Source organism: Leuciscus leuciscus, assembly GCF_965113295.1.
Source record: "Leuciscus leuciscus genome assembly, chromosome: 17".
Classification (NCBI taxonomy): Eukaryota; Metazoa; Chordata; class Actinopteri; order Cypriniformes; family Leuciscidae; genus Leuciscus; species Leuciscus leuciscus.
In genome coordinates this window covers 27,972,928-27,985,821 of record NC_138741.1, presented here as the reverse complement: position 1 = coordinate 27,985,821, position 12,894 = coordinate 27,972,928, and the positions used below count along the sequence as shown (strand labels likewise).

The 12,894-nt window shown below is 39.0% G+C and overlaps 1 protein-coding gene across 2 annotated transcripts in view; it reads right to left on the bottom strand.

Moving 5' to 3' along the window:
- LOC309479097 (utrophin-like) overlaps nt 1-12,894 on the bottom strand; it is a 47,092-nt gene that overhangs the window by 27,641 nt on the left and 6,557 nt on the right. For both annotated transcript variants that reach the window (XR_014199160.1, XM_082142972.1), the window contains exons 4-9: nt 12,593-12,710; nt 4,794-5,053; nt 2,089-2,167; nt 1,221-1,281; nt 406-467; nt 141-215 (exon numbers count right to left, since the gene is read on the bottom strand). Coding sequence is in view for 1 of the 2 variants with exons in the window: in XM_082142972.1 (XP_081999098.1) it covers nt 141-215; nt 406-467; nt 1,221-1,281; nt 2,089-2,167; nt 4,794-5,053; nt 12,593-12,710 (655 nt within the window). In the remaining variant the exon portion in view is untranslated. The remainder of the gene's footprint in view (nt 1-140; nt 216-405; nt 468-1,220; nt 1,282-2,088; nt 2,168-4,793; nt 5,054-12,592; nt 12,711-12,894) is intronic.

The following is a 12,894-nucleotide window of genomic DNA, read 5'->3' as shown; positions in this document are numbered from 1 at the left end:
GACAGAGATTTGCAATGCAGTGATAAATGTCCCAAAAAATATGCTATTGCAATGGTGCAAAATCCCCCACAGAAGTACCATGATTGTGTTAGTGAAGTAAAAAGTATAAGACATAAATGATAAGGTATCGTATCACTCACAGCAGAGGGCCTTCTGTAGCCTGCGGCTCTTCATAGCCGTGCGGTAAGCGGAGAAACGCACACGACTCAGATCAGCTGCACAGAGCGTAAAACATTACGGTGAATTAGGAAAGTTCACTAGAAAAGTTTTCTTTTCAAACAAATACTGAGCAATATATCATGTGAGAAATCTGCATTCTGAACAGTTTGTACTTGTATAAAGTAGTGAACTACACAGAGAGAATGACAGAACACTTGACATTGATTGACAGGTGAAAGGACAGACCCATTGACTGAAATAGTTGGCTCATCTTTGGATGATCCCACGAGGTGGTCTGCTGCTCATGGCTGAAACATAATTAATCATCAACATCAATTCCCTGGTTTGGATTCTGTCAAATGGAAGCATGAAAATGATATAAAGATTTGAATTTTTTTTTTTCTCAAATGTATTTGAAGGAGATCACATTAATTCAAACATTCATTTGTCAATGAACACTATGTGGAATTATTAGTAATTATACACTACCGTTCAAAGGTTTGGGGTCAGTAAGATTTTTTTAATACTTTTATTCAGCAAGGATGCATGAAATTGATCAAAAGTGACAGTAAAGACATTTATAATGTTACAAAAGATTTCTATTTAAAATAAATTTGTATTCATCAAGAATCCTGATTTTTTTTTTTTTTTTTTTATGATTTCTGAAGGATCATGAACCACACTGAAGATGAATGCTGAAAATTCAGCAGTGCATCCCAGGAATAAATCACATTTTAAAATATATTCAAATAGAAAACCATTTTTTAATCTATATTTAGTAATAATATTTAATTAATATTTCACAAAAGTAATGTTTTTACTGTAGTTTGCAGTATGCAGCCTTGGTGAGCATAAGAGACTTCTTTAAAAACACCCCAAACTTTTGAATGGTAAGTTAGAAGACCTATGGTTAATGTAATACATTTTAGCAAGGGTGACTGTGCAACTAGATTTGAATTTGTGGACTAACTTTATTCTGATGCAAAACTGAACACATGGGAAATCACATTAAGTGCATGAAGTGTCATAGCGGAGAGGAGAATGTATGAAACAAAACTCACTTGATATAATAAGGGACGCCATTATGAAAAACAGCTCTCTGCCACGGGAACTGAACGGAAACTGGTTGGGGAGACAAGGTTTCAAAGATAAAGCCATGAATAACTTCCAAACAATACAGTTTTATATTGTATATTGGAAAAAATGAAATAGTATTTGAGACAAATTGGGGTTTCCCCACTTTTTTGACCAATTGTATGACTTGTTCAGCTGGTTCAAGCTGACTTGATAAGGATTGATAAAGGGGGGAATTATTTAAAAAAACATATATATAAATTGTGTTCCAAAAGACCAATTTCTAGCCAGTGAAATACTTCAGAGTTGAGTATAACTATTATAAACTACCATTCAAATGTTTGAGGTCAGCAAGAAGTCTCTTATGCTCACCAAGGCTGCATTTAAAAAAAATCTAAAATAGAGTAAAACAGTAATAATGTGAAATATTATTAAATTTTTAAATAATTTATTCCTGTGATGCAAATTTTCAGCACCATTGCTCCAGTCTTCAGTGTGACATGATCCTTAAGAAATCATTCTAATATGCAGATTTGCATTTCTTATTAATTATCAATGTTGAAAACAGTTATGCTGCTTAATACTTTTGTGGAAAAGGTGATCTTTTTTTCCCCTCAGGATTCTGTGAGGAATAGAAAGTTCAAAATAACAGCATTAATGTAAAATTCTTCTGATCAGTTTAATGTATGGTTACTGATTTGAAGTCTGACTGGCCCCAAACTTTTGAATGGTGTACAGTAAGTTTCCTGGGCCTAGAAATGCATTTTTTAAATGCAATTTTTTATTGCAAAAGGTTTTCCATGATTATGGGAATGCTGAATAAAAAAAATTAAAAAAACATTCCGCCCAACTTACCAGACAAGAAGTCATGGGACAAATGTCTCCTATCCATTTGAGAGCATTGTAACTGCCGGTGCTGATTACCCATAGTCCCCTGATAAGATTTTGAAAAAGAAAAATGTTCTCAAACAATCAAGATTGAACGATTTTGACTACAACAGATGGCAAGATAAAAAAATTATGCCTAACATCTTACTGTGCTGTCAGACCATAATGCACTAAAATAGACCTCCCCAAGACCCCAACCGAGACATAATAGTAGCTCAGATCAGAGGGAAATTACAGAGCTTTAAAGTCTTTTCATCCAAAGAGAAGACTAAGCAGGGGGCAGTCTGGAGAAAAATAAAGACATTGTTCTGGAAATATGAGAAAGACGTCTCTGGTACTTCACTTCTGAAATGACCAGACGCTCATTATCCAACATGCCTGTCTTCAAGAACCTGTGGAGACACATCTCAGCCAAAATATAATGAGTGTCCTTTTGTTCTTATGTGATGCCACAATGCCACATCCCAAAAGCACAAATGGTGCAACTCAGTTATATTAATATAACTATTACATCAAATCCCAAGATGCTCACTTGGGGTGACAAATATTGTTGTTTGAGCTCCAAAAATGAGTTAGCTAGCAGCTGTCTGACTGTGGTTTGATGGGGAGCATTGGTGAAACAAGGCTCAAGAGTGTCATTGAGTGGGTAGCAGATTAATTATCTATGTTCTCCAGCTTCCCAGGTCGATATGGAAGGTCAATATTTCTGCCCACAGGATCCTCAAAACAACATGACAGTCACACACTCGTCAAGCCTCGGGATAAAGGGAGCAATCAAAAACAAACTGGGCTCCGCGTGGTCTGAATGATCATAAAGCAAGATTAAAAATAATCAATTCTTCAAGGTCAATGCTGGGGTTTGAACGCATCTTATGAACAGGTCAGTGACGGATGCCAGTTGGCTCAAATTGCCATATTTATAACAATTATGAGGGCCAGTAAAAAATATTCTAAATCTGAAGACTAAAAAAATTCAAAACTTTTAACTTGAATGTGCAAATGACAGAGATAACTGTTATTGTAGTAATCTAAAACTGAAACTAAAACCATTTCAAAAAACCATTTTCGTTACTTTAAATAAAATAACCTTTAACTGAAATAAAATAAAATAAATATAAAAAAACTCACATCTACTTTATATCAGCTAGTTTTTCAACATTTCTCATTTTGATGTAGTTTAACTTGATGTACTAAAATAACTGAAACTAAAATAAAAATGAATAAAGAAACTAAATAGATTTTTTTTAACTATTAAAAAAATACTAAAGCACAAACTGAAATTTAAATGAAATCGGTAAAAATAAAATATTAACTAGAATATTAATAAAATCTATATTAGTATCTCAATTATATTCAAATAACACTGGTACATTTTTAATTACAGTGGATCCATAAAACTTAAAATTAGCAATGTATTCCAGATGGTGTCATGCACATTACTGCACATCTGACCAATAAGTCCACCTTGACCCATGATGTTTGACGTTGTGTGACCAAAAGGTGGCATGGTCTGAAGGCAAGTTCCGCATGAATAAAACTCAATCTGACCTGGCAAGATAGTTCAGTCAAACAGATGCATGTACTCACATGATAGGTCTTGTTAACTTATTTATTGAAATGCCCTTGTAATGCCAAATCTGTACCAGACTTCCGCCTTATTCCATTCAAGGCTAAACTTACATCAAATATTTCATATTTGGTTATCACATTAGATATGAGACATGAGGGATGAGCGACATAGCCAAGTGTATAATAGAGTTATGATGATATGAAGGTCAAACATGAATAAACTGAAGACCAGACAGTGAACGTACTGACATCTGTAGTGCAAGAGTAAATTTCCCCCCTTCTCTCAATAGACACTGATAATAATATTAAATAGGCTACTCTCAAATAGACGCATACCTAATTCTAAATAAAAGACACCTTATATAATTTTATGTTATGGTAAATAACTATCAAGTTGGTCAATAATATAAATCACCACTGTTTTACCTGTTTTTAAAAAAAAAATTCGTCTAGAATTTTATATTCTAAACAATTCTGAAACCTGGAATAGAAAAAGTATAGGCTACTTGTTTTAGAACTAACTATATTAGTTAACATAATTCTGAAGCATTCATTAATCTTAGTTAATGTTATTGTCACCGGTTGTTGCAGAAGAAAGCACGAAGATGAAGAATAAGTTCCAACACAAAGTTTAATAATACTATTCCAACAGGTAGGCGTGCAGGCAGTTGCTTAACACAACAGTAACCGGACACAGAATGAAAGGAAGGTACAACTTAAATAGTGAATACAAACGAGTTAATTAATCATACACTGCTGATACAAAAGATTTCATAATGACATAAACCATGACAGCCAAGGAGTGGCGGGAAAATGAACAAAGGGAGACAGAAACTAGTGAATGCAAACTGAAAATCCATGATAACTAATCAAACTGAACAAAATTGTGACTTTCAACAATTACTAATACATCGTTAAAATCAAAAGTTGTACCTGTCAATGTTATTTAATGGACATGATCTGACATGAATAGTATTTTAGTAGTAATGTCAACAAAGATGAATAAACACTGTAACAAATTAATTGATCATTGTTAGTTCATTTGATTTATTGCATTAGCTAATGGGGCCTTATTGTACACGAATACTGTAATTTGAACTCACAATATGTTCCTCGTTCTCCAGCACACAGTTGACCATGCTGCGTTCCTCACAGTGGCAGTTTTCATTCTCCATCTCAAGATGGCTGAGCTCCAGTTGGTTCATGGCATCCTGGAGGTCCTGAAGTTTCCCCAGAGCCCAGTCAACCTGGTGCTGCCAGCTGGCAGCCTGAGCACTGAACCGCTCCCAGTGCTGCTGAACCTCAAAGGCCTGATCCTGAACTGCTTGAGCCAGCTGACGAATCTTCTCCTCCTGTGCTGTCTCTGTTGGAAGTTAAAATCAGCTTTCAGTCAAATGACCTCAAACGAGATGTTCTTTGTCATCATTTAGAGTGATTATTTCTCCCATAGTAAGAATAACAATATTTTGCGATCTGTGGGTAAAGACTTTCTGCATATAATGACACTGATATTAAACTGAGGCATATGAATATGTGGCGTCCTTAACATTATCACAGTGACACTCCAGCCACTTAAAAGTAATTTAAGCTACAATTAGCGCTGTAGCGCAAACACATCACTGTCACATTTATATTGCATGTAACTGCAATCTGATGTAAACAAAAACTCTGTGCTATCTCTTATAGCTTTGGAAAGTCCGATTCATCCTAACCGGTCCTCTCTCTTATATGTAACTTTGGAAAGTCGGATTTAGTCTGAGTACTGAGTCAGTTCGTCCTAACTGGTCCTCTCATATAGCTCTAAAAACTCAGATCTAGTCAAGTGAATCAGTTTGTCCTAATCGGTCCACTCTCTGCTTTGGAAAGTTCGATTATTTCCAGGAAATCAGATTGTTCGAATGGTTCTTGTAAACATTTCGGTTATTAATGTAACCTTGGTTCCCTGGGATAACGGAAACGTTTCCTTTTCATATGGTTCACACGCATTGCATCAGTTACTGAGGCTTTGGGGAACCTAATCCAATAGTGCCGTGTTACGAGCAGAGAACGGAAGGCCCGTCAAGGTTAAGGGCCCTTAATAGGCTTTCATCGACCAACACTAGGGTGTAGATACCTGGAGGTATATTGAATTCGCCAATATAGTTCAAAAGATAGTTCTGATAGTTCAATATAGTTTCGCCAAAAGTTACAAATTTTATCTGAAATCCCCTTTAAGCAGACAAGATACAAGCTCCATCCACGCCCAAGCTATAGATCCTGGCAAAGGTAGATGGAGAGGACCAGCCGGCCGTCGTGCAGATGTCACCAATGGATGCTCCACTTGGCCACACCCAAGAGGAGGCCATTCCCCTAGTGGAGTGGGCCCTCACTCCAATAGGACATAGCAAGCCCAAGGAAGTGTAGGCAGAGCCGTCGCATAGACTGTGCGAACTGTGCAACCGCACAGGGCCTCGCGCCACTAGGGGGCCTCGCAATCCTGCTGTTTTTTTTTCTTTTTCTTTTTTTTTTTTTCTTCTTTAAAAAAAATAAAAAAATAATAATAATTTGTCCCCACCACTTTTTAAATCATCTGAATGTATCAATTCTACAAATAAATAAAACATCTCCAGTTAACTGGCAGAGCATTCATTTCGTTCGTTTTTTAAATAAGAGACGATCTAGTGCTGAAATTAGTTTTTTAAAGGGGTGGTAAAACACCTTTTTTCGAAGGCTTGATTGTGTTTGTGGGGTCCACTGTAACATGTGTTCATGCTTCGTTTTTAAAAATTCGCATTATTTTTCACATATTTAACCATTATTCTACACTGCTCTGTCCCTTCTTGTAAAAACGGTCGGATATTTCCTGGTTCTATGAAGCCCCGCCCTCAAAAATACGCAATGGCCTCAGATTGGTTAGCTGGCTCAGTGTGTTGTGATTCGCTAACCGCCAAGTTCACATTGTTTCGGAAACGCCCCTTACCGGTAGTTTTTGCTGCAGTAAACAATGGCGTTAATATTCCCATAATCAGTTAGAGCACGAATCAGACCCAGAGAATGTTAGTGGAGAGAATCGAGCAGAAACTGGTCAAGAACAGCTGTTTAAGGACGTTTCAGAAAGGTATGTTTGTTTTTAAGGCTGCAGATCTATTGTGATCGCTATATGACACTGTTACTTTTGTATATTTAAAGGTGAACTAAGTAACTTTTTTTACCTTAACTGAACAGCTTCGGAGTCATTGGAATGGTTATATTACTTATTTCGGGTTGAATGGTGGTCGTTTCGCACCCCCCTGGTGCCCGTGAGCGGAAAATACGCACTTGCAACTTTGAGCCGGCGGGCCGCCGGCCGCTGCGTCAGGAAGTCTCGCGTGATATCAGGTCTCGCGATGTAAACAATTGCTTTACGGCCAAAAGAAATCTGCTAAAATGCTGTCATTATTGCGCTCCCTCACGCTGTCCAAACCCGAATGAAGAAGACGTTTTAAAGAACGTCCCATCTGCTTTGATGTCGTTGATCTATAGCCTCTGGTGTCTGAGAATCACCAACGAGTTTTTACGACAGTGTTGTCAAATATCTATTCCGAAGCTGTGGGGGGAGCTCTAGACAGAAACCTGCGAGCAAAAAGCGAGAATACAGCGAAGAAGTCCCGAAGCTACTGAGTGCTGCTTTAAAACGATTGTAGCTAAATATCTGTCGCCAGAACTATTAACCCAATACAAACACTAAACATTGGCTTTACAACAGCCAAATCAAACACAAACCATGTTTAGCATGCATGTAGATAAACAATACATAAAAGCTATAATCAACGAATAATTTACAGTGAAACGACAACAACCTCGAACATTCCAAGTTCGCTGCGCTGGTGATATTAAACAGAAGTTTGTATGTGTTTGTCGGATATGAATTAACATTAGCATTTAACAAACTGGTTTGTGGAGCCAAACAGCGTTTTCCTTTGTTTACTTCCTCGCTACAACGTACAATTAACAATACGAACTATTACAGGAAAACACGTCAACGAAAAAATCATACTTACAGTTTGTGGCTCGTAAACAGCTTCTGTTTTTAAAGTTGGAACTGCTCGATCTTTCAGGACAAGCCGTTGTGTGAATCCTGCATTGTAACTCGTGTAGATTGAGGAAGCTTTCCTCCGGAAAATGTGCAGCACAAAGTGCGACATTTGGATTATAATTATGAGGGACCGAGTTAAAAATAAATTTTAACCGTCCTTAGGAAGACTGAACAAAGTGGACCTGCAATCTGGGTGAAAATAACAGCGTTTCGACGGCATAGCGCCAAGACACTCGACTACCACAACAACTCTTTTCCAAAGCAACATAAAATGGCCTCGCCCCCGTTATGTATTGTGTTCCCAGAGGAGGGGTTTATGTAAATGTTGGGCTTAGTGATGTCAGCAAGCCCACAGGAATGTCGTGTAGTCCCTATCAGCCGTTTCTGTAGTTCTTAGAAATTGATTTCTTTAAAAGCAAATATCTCCCTTTGCTTTAAACTTTGAACGTTGTAACTTTGCAGATGTTGTTTATGCTCAAACAGCAACATTACACACTAACTAAAGTTAGAAAAGTGAAATCGTGTTTTACCACCCCTTTAAATCAAGTGATCAAAGTGCTCGTTGCCGCTGCGAACAGGCGGATACAGTGTTTTCTCGTGTGGCTCGAGCACACGCCACACTGTCTTCACTCGGACGCGCGCTTCAATCCGTTGGGGATACTCTCTATTCGTTCTGGTGAAATTACAAAACATCCCTGCTTGATATACAACCAGTGATGAACATAATCAGTTTTGATGAGAGAAAAACTTTTTTTATACGAGTGTGGTTGAGAACCCAGAACCTCTGACACGCTAGGCAAAAGTTCTACCACTGGACCATTCAGATGTACGTTGGATAAGTAGGCGGATCTATGTATTTATTCACACGAAAATTCTCGAGCTGACTTGATGTAAAGCCACTCGTTGTTGCACATTTGATTTTTTTTTTTTTCTGAAATAAATAGCAAAAAGTCATAGCTGAGACTATGTGCATGGTTATGCTGTATTATTCTACTTGATAAAAACGTATTTCAGCGAGATTATGCGTGCAATAGAACTAGAACTGCTACGTCCGTGTGACTGTAATTCATGCGCAATTGAGCATCCACATCAAAGAGCAGGGCCTCGCATTTCAAGTTCGCACAGGGCCTCGCACCCCACCTGCGACGGCAATGAGTGTAGGCCAGCATTATTGTGTCCACCATCCATCGGGACAGTCTTTGGTTCGTAACCGACAGCCCCTTAAGTGCGACCTCTGAAGAAAAAAGCTGATCTGATTGCCGGAATTGGCTAGAGCATTCAACAGATACTCTGAAGGCCCGGACCGGGCAGAGTAGGTGTAAGAACTGCTCATCCTCCGAAGCGGGGAGAGCAAAGAGAGTTATGACCTGTGCCCTGAACGGAGTGGAGAACACCTTAGGCACATAGCGATGCCTCTGCCTAAGTCAAGTCAAGTCAAGTCACTTTTATTTATATAGCGCTTTTTACAATACAAATAGGACAACCTTACAGTCGTTTGGCCTGAACTCAAGCCAGGATGCGCTCACCAAGAGTGCCTGCAGGTTGCCAACTTGCTTGATCTCCTGCTAAAGCCAGCAGGAGGGCGGTCTTAAGCAAAAGGGGCTGCAGCATGGCCGTCTGTAGCAGCTTGAAGAGTTTTGGAGAGCCAAGAGGACTGTGGACAGGTCCCCAGGTCGGAACCATGTGGGGGCGAGGCGGATTCAGCCTTCTAGCCCCCCAAGGGAATTTCACTATTAAGCTGTTCCTTCCAACCGACTGGCCAGCGATAGGGGTGGGGTATGCTACAGTAGTTGCCACATATACTTTGAACATGGATGGGGTGCACCCCTCATCCAACAACTCCTGCAGGAAGGACAAGTTTGATGCAACGTCACAAGATAAAGGGTCTACGTTCCGGGCTGCACACCAGGCGGATAAGACAGACAACAAGGACAATTGGAAGGTGGTCCGGCTGTAGCGGACCAGAAAGAACAAGGCAGATCTCTGGCGGGGAGATCTCTGGCGGGGAGATCTCTGGCGGTGCCCCGGCTTTAGAAACCACTCGTCAAGGCAGCTGCGGGCTGGCTCTTCTGGGGCTGACCACTTCAAGCCAAGCTCTTCAACAGCCTTGGTAAGGACAAGGATAAGTTTGCGTCCAGACCAGGACTGACATCACGTGGCTCCCTAGGCAGCAGAGGGCGGAGTCTGACCAATACTCTGCATCAGAAACTGCCAATGACATGGTGTCAGTGGCAAATTCCATCTCAGAACCCCCAAAAGAGACCAAGCTGCTTGCACCAGATGAGGGGCGCTGGTCTTCGCAGGAGAAGAGCACCAGGGAATCCTCTCGCTTTGGGGATTGTAAGGCACCCGGGATTGGGGCCGATGTGAGCTCACTTGATCCCACTTGATCCCACTTGCTCAGCCCCGCAACTCCACTGTTTCTTCCTCCGAGAGGACGAGAACGAGGGGGCGGGATTACTTTTTTGGAATCGCAGATCTTGGATGAAAGCGGTCCACAAGCGCAGCAAGGCGAGACTCATGCTCTTGCAATGAGAGCAATACATCTTGATGAGCACGGCCTCAGCATGGGTGCGGCCCAGGCAGGCGATGCACTCAGAGTGCTCATCCGAGAGGTGCAGGGGTGCCCTTCATGTGCCACACTAGTGGGGTGACATATTGGAGCAAATGCAGCAGAAAGTATGCTCTTTTATATTGAAATTTGCTCGTTTAGTCTCGCCGTATAGCCGCAGAGGAGAAGCGCTGTCTCTCAGCTGCAGTGCTGTCAGCATCATCACTCTGCTGCTGGGACTCTTCCATGGCAAGCAAGCAAAAAGGCTTCTCGTGTTCTTCTTCTTCTTCTTCTTCAGAACCAGCAAGGAGATGATCTTCGCACTTGAATGAGAAAGATTCTGATGAAATGGCATTCAGTGCCGACTATAAATTGTCCCGCTCATTTGGGCACCCTGAAATGCCATTTGTCTGTGTAAGTGCACAGATACAATTCAATCAGGATTCAGCATTTCAGAGAAAAGGAGTTTTCCCTAAAGCGTCAGCAACTTACGCAATGCGTGTGAACCGTATCGAACAGATACCAAAGAGATGCACCTATTCAAGTCTCTACGTGGTATTTCAATTTTATTTTGATAATTTAGTTTATCATGCCTTTGCTATATAAATGTTCGATATTATGTCATCCTAATTGGAATTGTTTATTGATTATGTTAGAAAATTATAGTTCCGATTTAATTACAAATTATATAATTGATCAATTAGTTAAATTATTTAATAATAAAGCTATTGTCCCCTTAAGGAGCTCCAGTGTACCAATTGTATGCCAGAGGCATTTGGGGTTATCCAGGACTAAATAGTTTAGTAGTTCATAAAGCATAGACAAAGATTAGTCCTAACCATATTACTGTGGACCAGAACTTACTGTGTGTCATTACTGAGGACTCTGATCTTTCCTCTGTGATCAGATTAACATCCGTACCCTTCAGCACTCTCTCACTTTTCACTTTGTGTCCTATAAGGTTTATTGTCTCCACTGAGCCATTTCAGAGACACATAAATCAAGCAGCAACGACGCTATAGACTAAAACTATGACCTCCAGAAATGAAACGTGTAATAAAAAATTAGTGTTTGAATCCAGGAGACGACCATTTACATCAGAAAGACAATACACATAAAATTTGACACTTGGTGGCATCTTTAATAGAAACAGACAATTGAGGACAAGACAAGACTGCTAGGTGTGATATATCACTGCAATAAAGTGTGTTTAACAGTTAGGCTGATGCATTGATAATAATAAGAAATGGTCAGCATATTGTTCTTATGTTCAGCATAAGAAATCAGCATATTTGTATGATTTCTAAAGGATCATGTGACACAACAGTTATTTTTAAATTGTACAAATATTTCACAGTATTACTGTTTTTAGAGTATTTTTGATCAAATAAATGCAGTCTTGGTGAGCGTAAGAGTCTTCTTTAAAAAAAAACATTGGTAACACTTCACAATAAGGTTCATTAGTTAACATTAGTTAACTACCTTAGTTAACGTGAACTAAGAATGAACAATACTTCTTCAGCATTTATTAATCTTAGTTAATATTAATTTCAACATTTACTAATATGTTATTAAAATCAAAGGTTCTATTTATTAACATTAGTTAATGCACTGTGAACTAACATGAACAAACAATGAACAGCTGGATTATTATTAACTAACCTTAACAAAAAAATTAAAATAGTGTAACAAATGTATTGTTAGTTCATGTTAGAAATTAACTAATGTTAACTAATGAACCTTATTGTAAAGTGTTACCAAAACATTTTAAAAAAATCTTGCAGACCCCAAACTTTTGAACGGTAGTGTACAGTACATGCGTGCATAGGCCTATCGAGCATCTCATGTTGTATAAAACAAATATTTATATATAAAAAACATGCATAAAAATGAATAAATATCACAAAGAAGATAGGAGGAGACCTTTATTATCTCTCATACACTGCAATTTGAGTAAATACATTTTTGTTGAAGTGCTTCTCAGATGTTTTTCCTAAGAAAAAGATATCAATTTTACATCTGCCCCCTCCAGAGTTTCAGAGGGGATCTCAACAATGTCTCAAACTTATCAAAATATCTGCTGAGCCTGCAAACCCAAAGCCTGCAATCAAAAGATTTTAATATGAACTCTTCAATATGGCATTTCTTATCAAATTTTCCCAAATACAAAAATGATCTGAGCTTTTTTTGATATGAAACATAACTGAGAACTTCTCTGCTATAAATGAAAAACCTTTAAAAAACAAAACAAAATGTTCCTCTTGGAGGATTCAAAACAGTCAAAGACAGTCTCTCACCTGCAGCCGTCTCTGTACTTCTCTGGACCTCCATTGTTGTAGGTTGGACGGCCAGAGACAAACACACCTGATTCAGAGTGCCGTCTGCATTCTGTCCAATCAACTCTCTGTGCAAGGCCTGTGTCGAACAGCTCATTAAAGATGCAGAGGTCTGACATTTAAACTAAATGTAGACATTCATTACATCTCATTCTGAACACATCAGAGGGAGTGAAATTGGAGATATAATTACTTGAAAAGCAATCAGAAAACAAAGCAGAAACCCAAACATTAGCTGAGCTGAAAGTGACAAATTGTGGAAC